The sequence below is a fragment of the Nerophis ophidion genome, linkage group LG08 (genome assembly GCF_033978795.1).
Source record: "Nerophis ophidion isolate RoL-2023_Sa linkage group LG08, RoL_Noph_v1.0, whole genome shotgun sequence".
NCBI classification, from domain to species: domain Eukaryota; kingdom Metazoa; phylum Chordata; class Actinopteri; order Syngnathiformes; family Syngnathidae; genus Nerophis; species Nerophis ophidion.
The window spans coordinates 12,282,288-12,306,615 of NC_084618.1; the positions used below are offsets into that span (position 1 = coordinate 12,282,288).

Sequence of the window (24,328 nt, forward strand, 5' to 3'; positions counted from 1 at the left end):
AAAAGGGCTGAAACTGTGATCTTGTAGTACTTACTTTTGCCAGCAGAGGTCGACAAAGCTGCATGAGCCACTGAAAATGCGTTCATATAAAAAAAATACCAATAAAAAGGAAGAAATTCCTGTTTTTTCCCTTAATATAAAGTTTATGATGGACACCAATTGTGAGTTAGATGCATTATATATTTTTTTATGTATAATTTTATCTTTTTTTTTAATTTTTTGGGGTGGGAATTGCATCGCCACACTGCGAGGGGCGTGCCTAATATTTAGCCGTGGAGTAGGGTGGGGGGACTAGGGGGGAACAAAACACGTCACGATTGTTTACCAAGTCCGAGTCTCCAGGGGCGACGTGCGCGTCCACAGCGACGCACTCACACGCACGTGCGCGCGCGTGCACGCCCCCCTTTCCCCCCGCCCCCTAGGGCAAAAAGGCAAGCAAGAGTGAGCAGGTGTGCGCCTCATCTTACCTGCAGCCGGGGTGTGGGGGTCACGCACTGGGAAGACGCGTCTCTCGTGGCCGATCGTCGACGCTTTTCGGCCGGCCAGGGCTCTGCAGAGGAGCCGCTCTTGGACGGAGCCCCTAGGAAGAACGGAATAGATTTTTTTATTTATATATATATAAAAGTGGGACCGAGAATTGGACTGAATTGGGGTGGCGGATGTGACATGCCGGTTCAGATATGCACGGTACGGTACGGACCGGACCCTGAATCGTGATGCACTTTACCCGGGCGCCGAAGAGAGCATGAAGGACACTGGAGAATCGAAAGAGCAACAACTAACTGTAAGTATAATCAACAAAACCATTTTGTGTACTTTTATACTTTGTACGCTGAAATATTACTACTTTCATGGTATTTATATTCTTTAAAGACACCAAAACATGGAAGAACTCAATAGGCTTTTATGATGTTTTTGACTTAAATCTTTTTTTTTTCCACCCTTTGCTTTCATAAATCGAGTAACTGCTCTTGGCTTTAATAAAATAATTATAAATAATTATTAAATAGATAAAAAAACACCAAATATTTTACAGTATTTTTTTTCCTGTAAAAAATAATAATATTAAATGAAATAATCGCTCATAAAAACAACATATACAGTCCTGGTCAAAAGTTTACATACACTTGTAAAGAACTCTTTGAGTTTCTAATAATTTCTACAAATCTTTATTATTTTTTTTGTGATAAAGTGTTCACACAAAAAAAAACATTCATAAAGTTTAGTTATTTTATGAATATATTATGGGTCTACTGAAAATGTGAGCATATCTGCTGGGTAATAAGTAATATTTTGTTACACCTTAGCACGTTTCACTGCAATAAGGCGCTTTTTGGTAGCCATCCACAAGCTTACAATTATAATTATAAAGTGTAAATAAATAAAAAAAACACCAAATATTTTACAGTAATTTGTTTTTTGTAAAAAAAATAATAATATTAAATGAAATATATGCTCATAAATACAACATATTCAGTCCTGGTCAAAAGTTTACATAAACTTGTAAAGAATATATTGTCATGGCTGTCTTGAGCTTCCAATAATTTCTACAAATCTTTATTTTTTTGTGATAAAATGATCTGGAGCACTTACTTGTTGGTCACAAAAAAAAAAACATTCACGAAGTTTGCTTATTTTATGAGTTTATTATGGGTCTACTGAAAATGTGAGCATATCTGCTGGGTAAAAAGTAATGTTTTGTTACACCTTAGCACGTTTCACTGCAATAAGGCGCTTTTTAGTAGCCATCCACAAGCTTACAATTATAATTATAAATCGTAAATAAATAAATAAAAATACCAAATATTTTACAGTAATTTGTTTCCTGTAAAAAATAATAATATTAAATGAAATACATGCTCATAAATACAACATATTCAGTCCTGGTCAAAAGTTTACATACACTTGTGAGGAATATAATGTCATGGCTGTCTTGAGCTTCCAATAATTTTCTACAAATCTTTATTTTTTTTTGATCAAATGTTTGGAGCACATACTTGTTGGTCACAAGAAAAAACATTCATGAAGTTTGGTTATTTTATGAATGTGTTATGGGTCTTCTGAAAATGTGAGCATATCTGCTGGGTAAAAAGTAATGTTTTGTTACACCTTAGTGCGTTTCACTGCAATAAGGCGCTTTTTGGTAGCCATCCACAAGCTTCTAGTTGGATTATTGACCACTCCTCTTGACATTTTTTGTATTTTTTTGTGTTTGCAACGAGTGTTTGGCTCCCACTCTACGCAATATCTGAAGAGCATGGAAAAAACATTTCACTCTGGTCTACTTTGCATGTGACAAATAAACTTTGAACCTTGAACCTTGACAAAATTGTTGCAGTTCAGCTAAATGTGTTGGTTTTCTGACAAGAACTTGTATCTTCAGCATTTTCCACACGTGTAAGTCCGGACTTGGAAAGGCAATTCTAAAACCTTCATTCCTTTACCACTTTTGACGTGTGTTTGGGGTCATTGTCCCATTGGAACACCCAACTTTGCCCAAGACCCAACCTCCGGGCTGATGATTTTTGCTTGTCCTGAATAATTTGGAGGTAATCCTCCTTTTCCCATTGTCCCATTTACTCTCTGTAAAGCCCCAGTTTGATTGGCAGCAAAACAGGCCCAGAGCATAATACTACCACCACCATGCTTGACGGGAGGCATGGTGTTCCTGGGATTGAAAGGCCTCACCTTTTCTCCTCCAAACATATTGCAGAACAGGTTGTTAGCTAATACTCTGATATTTTTCAAACCAGTAACTGGTAGTAAAAATCCTGCTTTTCTCACGGCCCAAATAGTTCACAGTAGCACGATACAAAATCATAATACCAGGGCGTCTAGTGAGGAGCATTTTGTACTCCCTCGTCCCAGGAAGAATGCTTTGAGGCAATCTTTTATTTATAGAACTGTATCGCTCTGGAATAACCTGCCTCGAATTCTCACCGGCATTGAAAGTAAACACATTTTTAAAAGGAAAGCAATATTTAATCGGAGTCTGTAAATTTTTCTGGTTTTGTATTGGTGTCGTTATATTTATATGGTGATTATGTACATGACTGTTCATTGTTTGCTTGTTTTCTTATTGATGCGAACTATGGGAGACCGGGCTTTCTGCTCCGCTGCTCCCAGTCTGAGGAACGCGCTCTCCCTGACCACCTGAGGGCACCACAGACTGTGGATGCTTTTAAAAAGGCTTAAAAACCCATCTTTTTAGAAAAAGCCTTTTTATAGACATGCATGTTGGTTTTAGCTAATGGGCTGTTTCTACTTTTATATTTTATTTATTTTTATTAACACTAAATTGGCCCTAGTGTGTGAATGTGAGTGTGAATGTTGTCTGTCTATCTGTGTTGGCCCTGCGATGAGGTGGCGACTTGTCCAGGGTGTACCCCGCCTTCCGCCCGATTGTAGCTGAGATAGGCGCCAGCGCCCCCCGTGAGCCCAAAAGGGAATAAGCGGTAGGAAATGGATGGATGTTTTTATTATTATTATTATTATTACAATTTTTTTTTACACTGTGGCACTTTGAGGTTGTTTGCACAACGTAAAGTGTTTTTTTTTTTACAAATACAATTTATTATTATTATTATTATTTGTTTCTGTATTTGTGTCATTATAACTATATGCTTTATATTGTAGTGAGTTTGTGGACCCCAGGAAGACTAGTGGGTTGCTGTGGCAACCAGCTAATGGGGATCCTTAATAAAAATAAAAATCCAATTAAAATTGTGTCCGAAGCGCTAAATTTTTGTTTCATCTGACATGGACAAAGATAAGACCTTCTGGAGGAAAGTTCTGTGGTCAGATGAAACAAAAATTGAGCTGTTTGACCACAATACCCAGCAATATGTTTAGAGGAGAAAAGGTGAGGCTTTTAATCCCAGGAACACCATTCCTCCTGTCAAGCATGGTGGTGGTAGTATTATGCTTTGAGCCTGTTTTGCTGCAAATGGAACTGGTGTTTTACAGAGAGTAAACAAGACAATGAAAAACGGAGAATTACCTCCAAATTGTTCAGGACCAGCTAAAATCATCAACCCGGAGGTTGGGTCTTGGGCTCAGTCCGGTGTTCCAACAGGGAAAATGACCCTAAAACACACATAAAAAGTGGTAAAGGAATCAAGCTAGAATGAAGGTTCTAGAATGGCCTTCCCAAAGTCCTGACTTAAAGGTGTGGACAATGCTGAAGAAACAAGTCCACGTCAGAAAACCGACCGATTTTGTCAAGAGGAGGGGTCAAAAACTCAACCAAAAGCACCTTATTGCAGTGAAACTTGCCAAGGTCTAACCAAATGTTATGTTTGGTCACACTGAGGGTGGCCGTATAAACAACTTTAACACTGTTACAAATATCCGCCACACTGTGAACCCACACCAAAGAAGAATGACAAACACATTTGGGGTGAACATCCGCACCGTAACACAACAGAACAAATACCCAGGATCCCTTGCAGCACTAACTCTTCCGGGGAAACTTCCAGCAAACTGACCCATAATTAACGTTTTCCATCCATCCATTTCTACCGCTTATTCCCTTTCGGGGTCGCGGGGGGCGCTGGCGCCTATCTCAGCTACAATCGGGCGGAAGGCAGGGTACACCCTGGACAAGTCGTTTTATTCATGCATTTTCTCTTGCTACCTCAAGGCTTGAACGTTTGGTTCATTCATTATTGTTATTTTATTTTCAGATTTATTATTAGCCTGTGGAAAAAAATTAATATTTACCTTAGAAGATTGCAAATAGAAAAAAAGACATAACATTTTTATTTAAATTTTATTTGATATGCCATTGATATTCTTTTAATTATTATTATTATTATTATTTGAAACTGGATTTTGCTTGTCACTAATGTTATATAAGCCTTGCTTGTTCAATATTCAATGCAAAACTTGTTTGGGTCCCTATTGAAGTGAATTATATTTATATAGCGCTTTTCTCTAGTGACTCAAAGCGCTTTACATAGTGAAACCCAATATCTAAGTTACATTTAAACCAGTGTGGGTGGCACTCGGAGCAGGTGGGTAAAGTGTCTTGCCCAAGGACACAACGGCAGTGACTAGGATGGCGGAAGCGGGAATCGAACCTGCAACCCTAAAGTTGCTGGCACGGCCACTCTACCAACCGAGCTATGACAGTAAAAGAAGGTGAAAAAAAGTAAATACGAGTTAAAATAAATATTCAAATGGAAGGTTAATTTGTTCAACCCGTTTAAAATTTTGTCCCACTCTGTGTTTGAGTTCGACACCCCTGGGTTAGGTGCTATAATAATGTTTGCGCTGAGGTGAAACGTGTGTTTATTACCCGCCAGGTCGCCCTGAGGATCCGCCCCCTCAGCGATGGCGAGCAGGAAGAGGCGGCGACCATCGTTGCCCACCGGCTGGACGACCAGGTGAGAGAGCGCACGGCGTCCCCTAATTATTTCTGACCCCGGAGCGCGCGGAGGGTCAAGAGGTGTCGGGTGTGCACGGTGTCGGCTTGCAACTCCGATGTCACTTTTTGGTTCTGGAACTGGAAAAAAAAAACACTACTTACTTACCTTACCTTCCTACTCAGCGTTTTTTTTTTTAGAAGATAGAGTGAACTACCAGTATCATGTGAACATAGAGCAGGGGTCACCAACCTTTTTGAAACCTACACCTACTTCTTTGTGTACTGATTAATGTAAAGGGCTACCAGTTTGATACACACTTAAATAAGTTGCCAGAAATAGCCAATTTACAATCCTACTGAAACGAGATTTTCTTATTTAAACGGGGATAGCAGGTCCATTCTATGTGTCATATTTGATCATTTCGCGATATTGCCATATTTTTGCTGAAAGGATTTAGTAGAGAACATCGACGATAAAGTTCACAACTTTTGGTCGCTAATAAAAAAAGCCTTGCCTGTACCGGAAGTAGCAGACGATGTGCGCGTGACGTCACAGGTTTGTGGAGCTCCTCACATCTGAACATTGTTTACAATCATGGCCACCAGCGGCGAGAGCGATTCGGACCGAGAAAGCGACGATTTCCCCATTAATTTGAGCAAGGATGAAAGATTTGTGGATGAGGAAAGTTAGAGTGAAGCACTAAAAAGAAAGAAAAAGAAAAGGTGACATGAGCGATTCAGATGTAATTAGACACATTAACAAGGAAAATCCCTTATCTGCTTATTGTGTTACTAGTGTTTTAGTGAGATTATAACGTCATACCTGAAAGTCGGAGGGCTGCGGTGAACGCCAGTGTCTCTGAGAGAAGCCAATGTGGAGCTCCTCACATCTGAATATTGTTTACAATCATGGCCACCAGCAGCAAGAGCGATTCGGACCGAGAAAGCGACGATTTCCCCATTAATTTGAGCGAGGATGAAAGATTCGTGGATGAGGAAAGTTAGAGTGAAGCACTAAAAAGAAAGAAAAAGAAAAGGTGACGTGAGCGATTCAGGTGTAATTAGACACATTTACAAGGAAAATCCCTTATCTGCTTATTGTACTACTAGTGTTTTAGTGAGATTATAAAGTCATACCTGAAAGTCGGAGGGCTGCGGTGGACGCCAGTGTCTCTGAGAGAAGCCAATGTGGAGCTCCTCACATCTGAACATTGTTTACAATCATGGCCACCAGCAGCGAGAGCGATTCGGACCGAGAAAGCGACGATTTCCCCATTAATTTGAGCGAGGATGAAAGATTCGTGGATGAGGAAAGTTAAAGTGAAGCACTGAAAAGAAAGAAAAAGAAAAGGTGACGTGAGCGATTCAGATGTAATTAGATACATTTACAAGGAAAATCCCTTATCTGCTTATTGTACTACTAGTGTTTTAGTGAGATTATAAAGTCATACCTGAAAGTTGGAGGGCTGTGGTGAACGCCAGTGTCTCTGAGAGAAGGCAATGTGGAGCTCCTCACATCTGAACATTGTTTACAATCATGGCCACCAGCGGCGAGAGCGATTCGGACCGAGAAAGCGACGATTTCCCCATTAATTTGAGCGAGGATGAAAGATTCGTGGATGAGGAAAGTTAGAGTGAAGCACTAAAAAGAAAGAAAAAGAAAAGGTGACGTGAGCGATTCAGATGTAATTAGACACATTTACAAGGAAAATCCCTTATCTGCTTATTGTGTTACTAGTGTTTTAGTGAGATTATAAAGTCATACCTGAAAGTCGGAGGGCTGCGGTGAACGCCAGTGTCTCTGTGAGAAGCCAATGTGGAGCTCCTCACATCTGAACATTGTTTACAATCATGGCCACCAGCAGCGAGAGCGATTCGGACCGAGAAAGCGAAGAGTTCCCCATTAATTTGAGCGAGGATGAAAGATTTGTGGATGAGGAAAGTTAGAGTGAAGCACTAAAAAGAAAGAAAAAGAAAAGGTGACGTGAGCGATTCAGATGTAACTAGACACATTTACAAGGAAAATCCCTTATCCGTTTATTGTGTTATTAGTGTTTTAGTGAGATTATAAAGTCATACCTGAGAGTCGGAGGGCTGTGGTGAACGCCAGTGTCTCTGAGAGAAGGCAATGTGGAGCTCCTCACATCTGAACATTGTTTACAATCATGGCCACCAGCAGCGAGAGCGATTCGGACCGAGAAAGCGATGATTTCCCCATTAATTTGAGCGAGGATGAAAGATTTGTGGATGAGGAAAGTTAGAGTGAAGCACTAAAAAGAAAGAAAAAGAAAAGGTGACGTGAGCGATTCAGATGTAATTAGACACATTTACAAGGAAAATCCCTTATCTGCTTATTGTGTTACTAGTGTTTTATTGAGATTATAAAGTCATACCTGAAGGTCGGAGGGCTGCGGTGGACGCCAGTGTCTCTGAGAGAAGCCAATGTGGAGCTCCTCACATCTGAACATTGTTTACAATCATGGCCACCAGCGGCGAGAGCGATTCGGACCGAGAAAGCGACTATTTCCCCATTAATTTGAGCGAGGATGAAAGATTTGTGGATGAGGAAAGTTAGAGTGAAGCACTAAAAAGAAAGAAAAAGAAAAGGTGACGTGAGCGATTCAGATGTAATTAGACACATTTACAAGGAAAATCCCTTATCCGCTTAATGTGTTATTAGTGTTTTAGTGAGATTATAAAGTCATACCTGAGAGTCGGAGGGCTGCGGTGGACGCCAGTGTCTCTGAGAGAAGCCAATGGAGGAGCCGAGATCACAGCTGCCTTTTTGACAGCTACAGGAGGAGGTCGCATAATCCACTCAAGTCTCCGGTAAGAGCCGACTTAATCTCACAATTTTTTCCATCCAAAAAGATGCTGGTTTACGTGGAGAAAGTATCATGCTAAAACGTCGCGGTATGATGACGCGTGTAGAGGACGTTTTGATCCAGCACCGATCCCAGCAATAAGTCGTCTGCTTTAATGGCATAATTACACAGGATTCTGGACATCTGTGTTGCTGAATCTTTTGCAATTTGTTCAATTAATAATGGAGACGTCAAAGAAGAAAGCTGCAGGTGTGTCGCCTCCTAGCAACACAAACACAGCCGGTGTTTCCTTGTTTCCTTGTTTACATTCCCGAAAGATGACGGTGAAGCTTTACTATGGAACAGAGCGGTCAAACTGGTTCCCTACCACATGTCAACCGGCAGGTTTCGGTGAGAAAATGGTGGTATTAAGTCGGCTCTTACCGTAGACATGAGCGGAGAGCCTGCGTCGTTCCTTCTGCAGCTGCGGACTCTCTTGCCTCCTACCAACAACCGCCCCCGACCGTCGAATGCTTACACCGTGGAGGAGGGGAACAAACAAAAAAATCTCATCCCGGCTGCCTAGCCTCGTCGAGAAATGTTGCTTCCCTCTGAGACACTGGCGGTCACCACACCCGTGGCCACACCCCTCCGACTTTCAGGTACGACTATATAATCTCACTAAAACACTAGTAACACAATAAGCAGATACGGGATTTTCCAGAATTATCTTAGTGTAACAAACAGTTCAGGGTGTCCCAAGTTAACAGAGAGTGTGAGGAAAAGGAGGAGGAGTTTTTTTCCTTTCAGAGTTGCCGTAGGGCTGTGATGTAGGGTGTGTGGTTGTGGAGAGAGAGGTGTAAAGGAGATCACTACCGGACCTGCTCTAATGTCTCACGTTTATTTTTTTTATTATATTAATACACTTACCCAGAATACATTGACTACATTCTTGCTGTAGTCAAGTACTTCTTACCATCTTTTAAGTATTGCTGTTTTGTATGAAAAGCACCAAGACGGAAGTCGACCAGGCAATGTCCCGGCTTTGAGTGTTGTACATGTGGTTAGATACTCGTGATAGAAGTGGTTGACTTGTTGCTGTTGGACAGGTCTTTTGGTACGTCACACATCTAATGGTATGAACAAGGCATACGCTGAGCCTGAGTCACTGGGTTCTGTGTAACAAGCACAGCCGAACGTGATGCAGCTATTTTGCAGACCAGCCAGAACTGGTAAGGGTCAGCCACCGCTCAGTGCCCGCACCCCCCCCCCCCCCCTCTCTCCGAGTCGCAGCTGGAGCGGCCACGTTGTTATGTCAAAGCGCTCCCAACGGGCGACGTTTAGCGGCCTGCCAGCTGCGAGTGGCGCCATAATGACGGCGGCGCTGCCGGTAATGAGCGTTCGTGACTCAGCGTTATCACCTCGATCCCGGTGACTCACTCGTGCTCGGCCGACCTCATCGTCTTCAACTTGGTGGGTTTCACCCGAGAGATAATCTGCCCGTCTTTTCCTCCTGTTTTGTTTGTCCGCGTTTAGGGAAGTAATTCAATTAAAGGCAGGCTTGAGGACAGCGTTGGCGCATCACGAGGGATTCGAGCGCTCCCACGTGGACGCTCGCTCCTCCTCATTAAAGGTCTTCATTTTAGCTCTTTGGTCCTACGCGGAACCCTTCGTTACGCCGGTTTACCTTAGGTTACCTGAGGTTCACGGTCAGTGCGTCTTGTCGGTGACGCAGCGGGCTGGATTCTAGGGATCTGTCTGGAGAAGGACTTACGGTGCCATGAATGGAGAGGATAGAGAGTGGGCGGGGTCACAGCAACAACAACACAGCCCTGACAGAACTGAATAAAACGGGCTAGTTAATCAGAATCAAAATCAGAATCCGAAGTACTTTATTAATCCCCGAGGGGAAATTAATCCCATTCAAGATTGGACAAACATTACAATAAGACAGAAAAAGGGCCACTGATGGGTCTACCAACTTCTGGTGGAGGGGATCCAGACTGAGGTCAAGGAAACAACCTCATAGCAATAGCATACATAAACATGTTATGTAGAACCTACAAAACTTGCAACAGAGAGGTGAGTGGGAGCTGCGGAAGCCGTCCATCGTCCCGTAGGAAAATCAAGCCAGAGGGGAAATTAATCCCATTCAAGACATGGAGACAGAAAAGGTGCAGTTGACGGGTCTGCCAAATTCCGGTAAAAAAATATTCAGTCAAAGGCTGTACTCCGGGGATGGGGTCCAAACTGAGGCAAAGGAAACAACTTTATAGCCATAGCACACATAAACATGTTATATAGAACCAACAAAACTTGCAAGAGAGAGGTGAGTGGGAGCTACGGAGGCTGTCCAGCGCCCTTAAGGGGAATCAAGCCCAAGAAGATCAGACAAACATTACAAGGAGACAGAAAAGGTGCAGCTGACGGGTCTGCCAACTTCCGGTAAAAAAATATTCAGTCAAAGGCTGGACTCACCTATGGTCATGAGCTTTGGGTCATGACCGAAATGATAAGATCACGGGTACAAGCGGCCGAAATGAGTTTCCTCCGCCGTGTGGCGGGGCTCTCCCTTAGAGATAGGGTGAGAAGCTCTGCCATCCGGGAGGAACTCAAAGTAAAGCCGCTGCTCCTTCACATCGAGAGGAGCCAGATGAGGTGGTTCGGGCATCTGGTCAGGATGCCACCCGAACGCCTCCCTAGGGAGGTGTTTAGGGCACGTCCAACCGGTAGGAGGCCACGGGGAAGACCCAGGACACGTTGGGAAGACTATGTCTCCCGGCTGGCCTGGGAACGCCTCGGGATCCCCCGGGAAGAGCTAGACGAAGTGGCTGGGGAGAGGGAAGTCTGGGTTTCCCTGCTTAGGCTGTTTCCCCCGCGACCCGACCTCGGATAAGCGGAAGATGATGGATGGATGGATGGACTCCGGGGAGGGGGTCCGGACTGAGGCCAAGGAAACAACATCATAGTCATAGCACACATAAACATGTTATATAGAACCAACAAAACTTGCAACAGAGCGGAGGTAAGTGGGAGCTACGGAGGCGGTCCATCGCCCTTAAGGGGAATCAAGCCCAAGAAGATCAGACAAACATTACAAGGAGACAGAAATGGTGCAGCTGACGGGTCTGCCAACTTCCGGTAAAAAAAATATTCAGTCGAAGCCTGGACTTCGGGGAGGGGGTCCAGACTGAGGCCAAGGAAACAACCTCATAGCCATAGCACACAAAACATGTTATATAGAACCAACAAAACTTGCAACAGAGGGGAGGTGAGTTGGGGGCTATGAAGGCCGGCTGCTGCTGTATAAGTGCTAGTCAGCCGTCCATCGCCCCTAAGGGGACTCAAACTGGTGAAGGGGCGTAACGGCGTCGCCATCTGCCATCCCGCAAACCTTACCGCCGTTCTGTTGCGGCGCCGCCTTTTTAGCGGGATAGCGAGGGCTTTTACGAGATTCGCGCTTAATCACGTGATGAAGTAAACACTGAAGTTAACGCCGCGGGACATCAATGCCCACAGGCGGGCGCGTCTGACGGCCTTGACTCAATTCCTGGAAAACAAGCAACAACTCAACAGTGACTAATTCCCTGGCGGGTGTTGTGGACACACACAACTCCCACAAATGATAGTAGGCTAATTTAGCTAATGTAGACACTTACACGGTGTGTTGCCTTAATTATAACGCTTACATAAGACTTTTAAAGTCCTTTTTATAATAGGCATATATATATATATATATATATATATATATATATATATATATATATATATATATATATATATATAGCTAATATAGCTAATATAGACACTTACATAATGTGTTGCCTTCATTATAACACTTATATAAGACTTTTAAAATATTTTTGATAGTAGCCTAATATAGAATAGAGAATAGAATAGAGTTTTTATTGTCATTATTGCAATGAACAGGTTCAAAGAACAACGAAATTGGAGCAGCTCCTCCTAAGGTGCATATACAATATGGTAGTATAAATTAAAAAAAATTAATAAAATAAATAAATAAATAAAAAAAAAAAAAAAAAAAAAGATAGAGATGACAGATGTATCTATGTATACATACATAAAACATTATTTCACATTGTAGCTATATAACTAATATAGACACTTACATCATGTGTTGCCAAAACTTTTAAAGTAATTTTGATAGTAGGCTATTATCGCTAATACAGACACTTATATCATGTGTTGCCAAGACATTTAAATTCATTTTGATAGTAGGCTAATATAGACACTTACATCGTGTGTTGTCTTCCATTATAACACTTATATAAGACTTTTAAAGTCATTTTAAAAGTAGGCTAATATAGACACTTACATCATGTGTTGCCTTCATTATGACACGTATATAAGACTTTCAAAGTCATTTTGATAGTAGGTTTATATAGCTAATATAGACACATCATGTGTTGTCTTCATTATAACACTTATATAAGACTTTTAAAATATTTTTGATAGTAGGCTAATACAACTAATATAGACACTTACATCATGTGTTGCCTTCATTATAACACTTATATCAGACTTTTAAAGCCATTTTGATAGTAGGCTAATATAGACACTTACATCATGTGTTGTCTTCATTATAACACTTATATAAGACTTTTAAAGTCATTTTGATAGTAGGCTATTATAACTAATATAGACACTTACATCATGTATTGTCTTCATTATAACACTTATATAAGACTTTTAAAGCCATTTTGATAGTAGGCTATTATAACTAATATAGACACTTACATCATGTGTTGTCTTCATTATAACACTTATATAAGACTTTTAAAGTCATTTTGATAGTAGGCTATTATAACTAATATAGACACTTACATCATGTATTGTCTTCATTATAACACTTATATAAGACTTTTAAAGCCATTTTGATAGTAGGCTATTATAACTAATATAGACACTTACATCATGTGTTGTCTTCATTATAACACTTATATAAGACTTTTAAAGTCATTTTGATAGTAGGCTATTATAACTAATATAGACACTTACATCATGTATTGTCTTCATTATAACACGTATATAAGACTTTTAAAGCCATTTTGATAGTAGGCTATTATAACTAATATAGACACTTACATCATGTATTGTCTTCATTATAACACTTATATAAGACTTTTAAAGCCATTTTGATAGTAGGCTATTATAACTAATATAGACACTTACATCATGTGTTGTCTTCATTATGACACTTATATAAGACTTTCAAAGTCATTTTGATAGTAGGCTTATATAGCTAATATAGACACATCATGTGTTGTCTTCATTATAACACTTATATAAGACTTTTAAAATATTTTTGATAGTAGGCTAATACAACTAATATAGACACTTACATCATGTGTTGCCAAAACTTTTAAATTAATTTTGATAGTAGGCTATTATCGCTAATACAGACACTTATATCATGTGTTGCCAAGACATTTAATGTCATTTTAATAGTAGGCTAATATAGACACTTACATCATGTGTTGTCTTCCATTATAACACTTATATAAGACTTTTAAAGTCATTTTAAAAGCAGGCTAATATAGACACTTACGTCATGTGTTGCCTTCATTATAACACTTATATAAGACTTTTAAAGTCATTTTGATAGTAGGCCAATACAGACACTTACATCATGTGTTGCCTTCATTCTAACACTTATATTCGACTTTGAAAGTAATTTTGATAGTAGGCTACCATAGACCCTTACATCATGTGTTGCCTTTACTTTAACACTTATATAAGACTTTTAAAGTCATTTTGATAGTAGGCTATTATAACTAATATAGACACTTACATCATGTGTTGCCTTCATTATAACACTTATATAAGACTTTTAAAGTCATTTTGATAGTAGGCTATTATAACTAATATAGACACTTACATCATGTGTTGCCTTCATTATAACACCTATATCAGACTTTTAAAGTCATTTTGATTGTAGGCTAATACAGACACTTACATCATGTGTTGCCTTCATTCTAACACTTATATAAGACTTTTATAGTCATTTTGATAGTAGGCTAATATAGCTAATATAGACACTTACATCATGTGTTGCCTTCACTTTAACACTTATATAAGACTTTTATAGTCATTTTGATAGTAGGCTAATATAACTAATATAGACACTTACACCATGTGTTGCCTTCACTTTAACACTTATATAAGACTTTTATAGTCATTTTGATAGTAGGCTAATATAACTAATATAGACACTTACACCATGTGTTGCCTTCACTTTAACACTTATATAAGACTTTATAAGTCATTTTGATAGTAGGCTAATATAGCTAATATAGACACTTACATCATGTGTTGCCTTCACTTTAACACTTATATAAGACTTTTATAGTCATTTTGATAGTAGGCTAAAATAGCTAATATAGACACTTACATCATGTGTTGCCTTCACTTTAAAACTTATATAAGTATTTTAAAGTCATTTTGATAGTAGGCTAATATAACTAATATAGACACTTACACCATGTGTTGCCTTCACTTTAACACTTATATAAGACTTTTATAGTCATTTTGATAGTAGGCTAATATAACTAATATAGACACTTACACCATGTGTTGCCTTCACTTTAACACTTATATAAGACTTTTATAGTCATTTTGATAGTAGGCTAATATAGCTAATATAGACACTTACATCATGTGTTGCCTTCACTTTAACACTTATATAAGACTTTTATAGTCATTTTGATAGTAGGCTAAAATAGCTAATATAGACACTTACATCATGTGTTGCCTTCACTTTAAAACTTATATAAGTATTTTAAAGTCATTTTGATAGTAGGCTATTATAGCTAATATAGACACTTACATCATGCGTTGCCTTCATTGTAAGACTTATATAAGGCGTTTAATTTTTTTTGTGGCTCCGGACGGATTAGTATTTAGTATTTCCGCTCCAATATGTTTCTTTCCACATTTGGGGTTGCACAAAGCGTGCTTTAGAGAGCATATGGTGTGCAGGTCGAGTACTCAGACGGATTAGAGGGGAGGTCCTGTCAGCAGCACATCTCGCTGTCCTGCCACAAGACTTGGGAGGAGATGAGCTGATCGGACGCTTTTGTGTCTCAGGTTAAGCTTCCTCGCCACCTGCTCTCCCCCCCCTCTCTACTACGAGACCACCTGTTGCGCACCTATATTGGGGGAGGGGCTTTAGGTGAAGCCACGCCTCACGTTTTAGCGCTCGGCGTGTTTACTTTCGAGGAGTTTGCACACGTTTTCCCGTTTGTTTACGTGGCGGAGAGAGCCTGCCGAGCAGCACACAGTGGGGGATGCTTTATGGGCAGGCCCCGTCGCCATGGCGACAGTCGGGCAAGGTCAGGGCCATTGTTTCTGTTTGTTTTGCTTTTTTTCTTTTCCCTCCTCCCTCCCCTGTGGGCCCCGCCTCTTTTTGCAGGCCAATAAGGAAACAAGGAAAATGTACGTTTTGTTTTTAAACAGTAAATTGGACCGATAGAGGGAGATGATGCTGATGATAACAAAAAAACAACAATATGATTAGACGAGGAAAGTTTATTTATGAAGCACAATTTGTACTTAAAGGAAATTCAAAGTGCCTGACAGAAAATGAAAAAAATGAAAAATACTAATAAAATAATAAAAAAATATCGTAATTAAAATCGTTAGATACAATTAGTTATTAATATTTGATATTTGACACATTTTTAGATATGCATGCATGTATGTATGTATATAAGTATGTATGCGACCTCTTCTTATGCTCTGGCAGACCAGGTGCAATATTAACAATAATAGTATCATCTTAATAAAATTCTGAGTAAAAAAAATGTATGTAAAAACATATGTGGAAAAAAATTATGTTATGTTAAAAAAATTCAGTGTTGAAAAAATCAGTGTTGAAAAATAAATGGAAGAAAAGTTCATTGTAAAAAAAATTCAGCGTAAAAAATTTCAGAGTAAAAAAATGTATGTTAAAACATCAGTATAAAAAAACGATGTCAAAATAATTGGTGTATGAAAAATTCCGTGCTGAAAAATATCGGTGTATAAAAATTTATGGTAGAAAATTAAATTGTGAAGAAAAATTCAGCGTATAAAAATTATGAGTAAAAAAAAATGTATGTAAAATTATTTTTTTTAAATAATTGGATAAGCGGTAGGAAAATGGATGGATGATAATTGGTTTATAGAAAAAATCAGTGTATAAAAATAGATGGAAGAAAAGTTCATTGTAAAAAAAATTCAGCGTATAAAAATTAAGAGTAATAAATGTATGTAAAAACATCAGTTTAAAAAAATGATGTCAAAATAATTGGTGTATGAAAAATTCCGTGCTGAAAAATATCGGTGTATAAAAATGTATGGTAGAAAATTAAATTGTGAAGAAAAATTCAGCGTATAAAAATTCTGAGTAGAAAAAAAATGTATGTAAAAAAAATATCTAAAAATAATTGGATAAGCGGTAGAAAATGGATGGATGGATAATTGGTTCATAAAAAAATCAGTGTGTAAAAATAGATGGAAGAAAAGTTAATTGTAAAAAAAATTCAGCGTATAAAAATTCAGAGTAAAAAAATGTATGTTAAAAACATGAGTGTAAAAAAATGATGTCAAAATAATTGGTGTATGAAAAATTCAGTGCTGAAAAAAATCGGTGTAATGGTAGAAAATTAAATTGTGAAGAAAAATTCAGCGTATAAAAATTCAGAGTAAAAAAAAAATGTATGTAAAAAAAAAATCTAAAAATAATTGGATAAGCGGTAGAAATGGATGGATGGATAATTGGTTTATAAAAAAATCAGTGTATAAAAATAGATGGAAGAAAAGTTAATTGTAAAAAAAAATTCAGCGTATAAACATTCAGAGTAAAAAAATGTATGTAAAAACATCAGTATAAAAAAATGATGTCAAAATAATTGGTGTATGAAAAATTCCGTGCTGAAAAAAATCGGTGTATAAAAATTAATGGTAGAAAAATTAAATTGTGAAGAAAAATTCAGTGTATAAAAATTCTGAGTAAAAAAAAATGTATGTAAAAAATATGTCTAAAAATAATTGGATAAGCGGTAGAAAATGGATGGATGGATAATTGGTTCATAAAAAAATCAGTGTATAAAAATAGATGGAAGAAAAGTTAATTGTAAAAAAAATTCAGTGTATAAAAATTCAGAGTAAAAAAATGTATGTTAAAAACATGAGTGTAAAAAAATGATGTCAAAATAATTGGTGTATGAAAAATTCAGTGCTGAAAAAAATCGGTGTAATGGTAGAAAATTAAATTGTGAAGAAAAATTCAGCGTATAAAAATTCTGAGTAAAAAAAAATGTATGTAAAAAAAAATATCCAAAAATAATTGGATAAGCGGTAGAAAAATGGGTGGATGGATAATTGTTATAAAAAAAAATCAGTGTATTAAAATTCATCGCAAAAAAGTAAATTGTGAAAAAAAATTCTGCACAATAAAATTCAGAGTAAAAAAGTTGATGTATAAACATCAGTGTAAAAAAATGCTGTTAAAATAATTGGTGTATACAAAATTCAGTGCTGGAAAAAAAAAATCAGTGTATGAAAATTAACTGCAGAAAAGTAAAAAGTGAAAAAAAAATTCAGCGTATAAAAATTCAAAGTAAAAAAAAAGGTATGTAAAAAATATTTTTTAAATAATTGGACAAGCGGTAGCAAATGGATCCACGGATAATTGGTGTATTAGAAAAATCCAGTACTAAAAAAAAATGAGTGTATGAAAATTAACTGCAAAAAAGAAAATTGTGAAAAAAAATGTTTTTATAAAATTTTTAAGTAAAAAAAATGTATGCAAAAACATAAGTGTAAAAAAAAATTTCTAAAATAATTGGACAAGCGGTAGAAAATGGATGGTGTATAAAAAAAAAATCCAGTGCTAAAAAAAAACAGTGGATCAACATTAACTGCAGAAAAGAAAAAAGTGGAAAAAAAAGAATCTGGAGAAATCCCTGCACGTAAGCGATAATATTAAAGACCTTTGATCCCTCAGGTGGTACTGCATTAAAAAGAAACATCAGTGTGTAAAGGATATCACCGCAGGAACACTTCAGAAAACCGCTGTCAGTAACTACAGTTGGTCGCTACATCTGCAAGTGCAAGTTAAAAAACTCTACTTTGCCTAAGCCAAAGCCATTTATCAACAACACCCGGAAACACCGCCGGCTTCCGCTGGGCCCGAGCTCATCCAATATGGGATGGGACCCATTACCTCCCTGCTCGGCACTCAGCATCAAGGGTTGGAATTGGGGGTTAAATCACCAAAAATGATTCCCGGGCGCGGCACCGCTGCTGCCCACTGCTCCCCCTCACCTCCCAGGGGGTGATCAAGGGGATTGGTCAAATGCAGAGGACTCATTTCACCACACCTAGTGTGTGTGTGTGTGACAATCATCGGTACTTTAATTTTATCTTTAAAAATCTACAATGCAGAGCTAAAGCCATTTATCAACAACACCCAGGAACGCCGCCGGCTTCCGCCGGGCCCGAGCTCATCCAATATGGGATGGGACCCATTACCTCCCTGCTCGGCACTCAGCATCAAGGGTTGGAATTGGGGGTTAGATCACCAAAAATGATTCCCGGGCGTGGCACCGCTGCTGCCCACTGCTCCCCCTCACCTCCCAGGGGGTGATCAAGGGGATCGGTCAAATGCAGAGGACAAATTTCACCACACCTAGTGTGTGTGTGTGTGTGTGTGTGTGTGTGTGTGTGACAATCATCGGTACTTTAATTTTATCTTTAAAAATCTACAATGCAAAGCTAAAGCCATTTATCAACAACACCCAGAAACGCCGCCGGCTTCCGCCGGGCCCGAGCTCATCCAATATGGGATGGGACCCATTTCCTCCCTGCTCGGCACTCAGCATCAAGGGTTGGAATTGGGGGTTAAATCACCAAAAATGATTCCCGGGCGCGGCACCGCTGCTGCCCACTGCTCTCCCTCACCTCCCAAGGGGTGATCAAGGGGATTGGTCAAATGCAGAGGACAAATTTCACCACACCTAGTGTGTGTGTGTGTGTGTGTGACAATCATTGTTACTTTAATTTTATCTTTTAAAAATCTACAATGCAAAGCTAAAGCCATTTATCAACAACACCCGGAAACGCCGCCGGCTTCCGCTGGGCCCGAGCTCATCCAATATGGGATGGGACCCATTACCTCCCTGCTCGGCACTCAGCATCAAGGGTTGGAATTGGGGGTTAAATCACCAAAATTGATTCCCGGGCGCGGCACCGCTGCTGCCCACTGATCCCCCTCACCTCCCAGGAGGTGATCAAGGGGATTGGTCAAATGCAGAGGACAAATTTCACCACACCTAGTGAGTATGTGTGTGACAATCATCAGTCCTTTAATTTTATCTTTAAAAATCTACAATGCAAAGCTAAAGCCATTTATCAACAACACCCAGAAACGCCGCCGGCTTCCGCTGGGCCCGAGCTCATCCAATATGGGATGGGACCTATTACCTCCCTGCTCGGCACTCAGCATCAAGGGTTGGAATTGGGGGTTAAATCACCAAAAATGATTCCCGGGCGCTGCCCCGCTGCTGCCCACTGCTCCCCCTCACCTCCCAGGGGGTGATCAAGGGGATTGGTCAAATGCAGAGGACAAATTTCACCACACCTAGTGTGTGTGTGTGTGTGTGTGTGACAATCATCGGTACTTTAATTTTATCTTTAAAAATCTACAATGCAAAGCTAAAGCCATTTATCAACAACACCCAGAAACGCCGCCGGCTTCCGCTGGGCCCGAGCTCATCCAATATGGGATGGGACCCATTACCTCCCTGTTTGGCACTCAGCATCAAGGGTTGGAATTGGGGGTTAAATCACCAAAAATTATTCCCAGGCGCGGCACCGCTGCTGCTCACTGCTCCCCCTCATAAATACAATTTAAAAAACAGAGGCGGCTCACTGGTAAGTGCTGCTATTTGAGCTATTTTTAGAACAGACTCATCTGGTCCTTACGGGCGACCTGGTGCCCGCGGGCACCGCGTTGGTGACCCCTGCATTAGAGGCTCAGACGAGAGCTCTGACTTGTTGTTTTTATTTTTAAACGAGTGGCCACAAATAGACGGTCTGAACCGGGAAAGTGGATAATCTCCCCTTTGTGCATCATCCCTTCTAAGGAGGCGATTCTGTGAGGTTTGTCCGTCCTTTTGGAGAGATTACGCACTAGCGAGCAGCACACAAAATAATAAGATAGTTATAGCTTGCTTTCTGACCCTGACTCATTTGCAAGTATTACATTATAGACTTTGCATGCAGTCGCAATTCCGAGACCATAGATGGCAGTAGTGTACGGGTTTTCGGTGTGTTATTTAGTCTTTGCCATTGAGTAGAAGTCCACAAAGTGTTTATACTGTAAGTCATTTAATTTAATTTCAACAAAAGACAAGGCTAGCACATTCTAACTTAAAGGCAAAGACTACTTCCTGGCTGCGCAACTTTGATATTTTAATCGATATAGTACCAAATTCCGGTACCTGGGAATCAATACCTGTGCTCAATGGTACCGACTTTCTGTAAATTTTGGTGTTTTTTATTTAAAAGTGACAATAATAATCGTGATTTCCAGTTGTTATACTTTGTCTCATTTGCAAGTATTACATTATAGACTTTGCATGCAGTCGCAATTCCAAAACCATAGATGGCGGAAGTGTATCGGGATTTAGTCTTTGCCTTTGAAAAATGTCGACCAAGTGTTTTATACTGTAAGTCATTTAATTTGCTGTACATTGGATTTGCCTTACACATGCTACTCATTAGCGTTAGCAAATGTACATGGCGGTTTAAAACCTCCAAATGTGTTGATAATAAATACAACTATTATGAACGTTGCTATTTACTGGTGGGCTATATTATAATGATATGGTGGGCCACATTATAATAACATGGTGGGCCACATTATAATAATATGGTGGGCCACATTAGAATGATATGGTGGGCCACGTTACAATAATATGGTGGGCCACATTAGAACGATATGGTGGGCCACTTTATAATAATATGATGGGCCACATTATAATAATATGGTGGGCCACATTATAATAATATGGTGGGCCACATTAGAATGATATGGTGGACCACTTTATAATAATATGATGGGCCACATTATAATAATATGGTGGGCCACTTTAGAGTGATATGGTGGGCCACATTATAATAATATTGTGGCCCACATTATAATAATATGATGGACCACATTAGAATGGTATGGTGGACCACTTTATAATAATATGATGGGCCACATTATAATAATATGGTGGGCCACATTATAATAATATGGTGGGCCACATTAGAATAATATTGTGGGCCACTTTAGAGTGATATGGTGGGCCACGTTATAATAATATGGTGGCCCACATTATAACAATATGGTGGGCCACATTAGAATGATATGGTGGACCACTTTATAATAATATGATGGGCCACGTTATAATAATATGGTGGGCCACATTAGAATAATATGGTGGGCCACATATAATAATATGGTGGGCCACTTTAGAATAATATTATGGCCCACATTATGATAATATTGTGGGCCACATTAGAATGACATGGTGGGCCACATAATAATATTATGGGCCAGATTATAATAATATGATGGGCCACATTATAATAATTTGGTGGGCCACATTTTAATAATATGGTGGGCCACATTAGAATGATATAGTGGGCCACATTAGAATGATATAGTGGGCCACATTAGAATGATATGGTGGGCCACATTAGAATTACATGGTGGGCCACTTTATAATAATATGGTGGGCCACTTTATAATGATATGGTGGACCACATTATAATGATATGGTGCATCACATTAGAATTATATGGTGGGCCAATTTATAATGATATGGTGGGCCACGTTATAATAATATGAAGGGGCATAATTAGAATGATATGGTGGGCCACTTTAAAATGACCCGGCGGGCCAAATTAAAATGAGGTGGTCCAGACTTGGCCCCCCGGGGCGATTTTGACACCTGTGATATAAAGACTAACCGCCTGCAGGCACAGCACATACAGTATTTGTGTTGGCAGGTCACATTAAAATGATGTGGCATGCTGTATTTAAATCAAGTGTCGAGTCTACAATAACGTTTTGAAACGCTGGGCTTATTTTTAAAACTTAAAATGAAGTGGGCGGGCCCTTTTTGGCCCCCGGGCCTTGAGTTTGACACCTGTGATATAAGGACTACCGCCTACTGTGTGCTTTCCGATATGAATGCGGGAGGGGGCGTGGTCACTGAGAGGCGGGTCATAGTTTAGTAGCGGCCCTTCTGGTAATACTCCTCATGACTGAGAGGCCACTCTTGAAAACGCACTGAGCACCAATCAAGATCTGAGCACAAACCTTCTGGTGTTTGACAACAGACTTACACAATCCCCCGGTGATACGTGTACTTGTACTTATGACATCGTTATCGTCATAGTGACCATATATGGTGACTAGAACATTCCCGCGGGAATTTTGATGAGTCTGCTATCTGCGCCCTGGACCTCTGGCCGGAGATCGCCGGAAGCAAAATGAGCTATAGCGCTAGCTCACAACATTAGCATGCTTACATTAAAATGTAACACTTAGCATGTGTGCTAACTATGGAATGCTAACAGTTAGCATGTCTCATATCAGGTAACAGGGCTGTAAGGTGTATGGCTGTGGAAGTAGGGAACATTTTTTTTAAAAACAGCAAAAAAAAAAGTTAGCATGCTAATATTAGCTTGCTAAGATGTTCACGTTTGCATGCTAACAGTTCACAAGTGTCACGTACCAAGGTATTTGAATCTGGGGTGAACGCAAGCAAATGTAGCTATAAATATATCATGCTTATTTTAGGATGCAAGCAAGCTTATGTTAGCATGCATGCTAACAGTTAGCACATCTCATATCAAGTAAAAGGGCTGTAAGCTTCATGGCTGTGGAAGTAGGGAACTTTTTTTTTTAAATGGCAAAAAAAAAAGTTAGCATGCTAATATTAGCTTGCTAGCATGCTCACGTTTGCCTGCTAACAGTTAACAAGTGTCACGTATCAAGGTATTTGACTCTGGGGTAAACGGAAGCAAATGTAGCTCAAAAATATATCATGCTTTTGTTTGCATGCATGCTAATGACGGCATGCTAACAATTAGCATGTCTCATACCGAGTAACAGGGTTGTAAGGTTCATGGCTGTGGAAGTAGGGAATATATTTTTTTAAACGGCAAAAAAAAAGTTAGCAAACTAATATTAGCTTGCTAGCATGCTCACGTTTGCATGCTAACAGTTAACAAGTGTCACGTATCAAGGTATTTGACTCTGGGGTGAACACAAGCAAATGTAGCTAAAAATATATCATGCTTATTTTAGCATGAAAGCAGGCTTACGTTAGCATGCATGCTAACAGTTAGCATGTCTCATATCAAGTAACAGGGCTGTAAGGTTCATGGCTGTGGAAGTAGGAAAAATATTTTTTTTAACTGCAAACGTAGCTAAAATTAAATCATGCTTTTGTTTGCATGCATGCTAACGACGGCATGCTAACAATTAGCATGTCTCATATTGAGTAACAGGGTTGTAAGGTGTATGTATGGCTGTGGAAGTAGGGAACATTTTTTTTTAAAAAACAGCAAAAAAAAGTTTATCATGCTAACATTATCTTGCTAGCATGCTAACGTTTGCATGCTAACAGTTCAAAAGTGTCACGTACCAAGGTATTTGACTTTGAGGTAAAAGCAAGCAAATGTAGCTAAAAATATATCATGCTTTTGTTAGCATGCATGCTAACGACGGCATGCTAACAGTTAGCATGTCTCAATATCAAGTAACAGGGCTATAAGGTGTATGGCTGTGGAAGTCGGGAATATTTTTTTTTTAAATTGTCAAAGTAATTTAGCATGCTAATATTAGCTTGTTAGCATGCTAACATTTCTATGCTAACAGTTCACAGGTGTCAGTACCAAGGTTTTTGACTCTGGGGTATAAGCAAGCAAATGTAGCGTTACCATGGTAACACAAATTGTCGCCAACTTAAAGTACCGCCATAGGCGCGAGTGAGACATTTCCGACGGTATAGCATATGTGGGGTCTTTTGGCCGGTTCATCCAGTATTAATTGCCTGATGACGAACTTAGACTTAAAGACGTTAAAACAGAA

General features: G+C 39.3%; 1 protein-coding gene and 1 long non-coding RNA gene across 2 annotated transcripts in view; one reads left to right on the forward strand and one right to left on the reverse strand.

Annotated features, from left to right (window-relative positions):
- The first annotated feature begins 414 nt into the window (after positions 1-414).
- Positions 415-24,328, forward strand: part of kif19 (kinesin family member 19) — a 59,367-nt gene continuing 35,453 nt past the window's right edge. Inside the window, exons 1-2 of the mRNA XM_061907685.1 lie at positions 415-784; positions 5,307-5,387. Of these exons, the coding sequence (XP_061763669.1) occupies positions 746-784; positions 5,307-5,387 (120 nt within the window). The 5' untranslated portion in view covers positions 415-745. The remainder of the gene's footprint in view (positions 785-5,306; positions 5,388-24,328) is intronic.
- On the reverse strand, positions 4,974-7,320 carry LOC133557317 (uncharacterized). Its single transcript, XR_009807746.1, has 4 exons — positions 7,134-7,320; positions 6,820-7,010; positions 6,506-6,696; positions 4,974-6,382 (listed from the first exon to the last, which is right to left on the reverse strand). It is a non-coding gene; the product is annotated as an uncharacterized LOC133557317 (long non-coding RNA).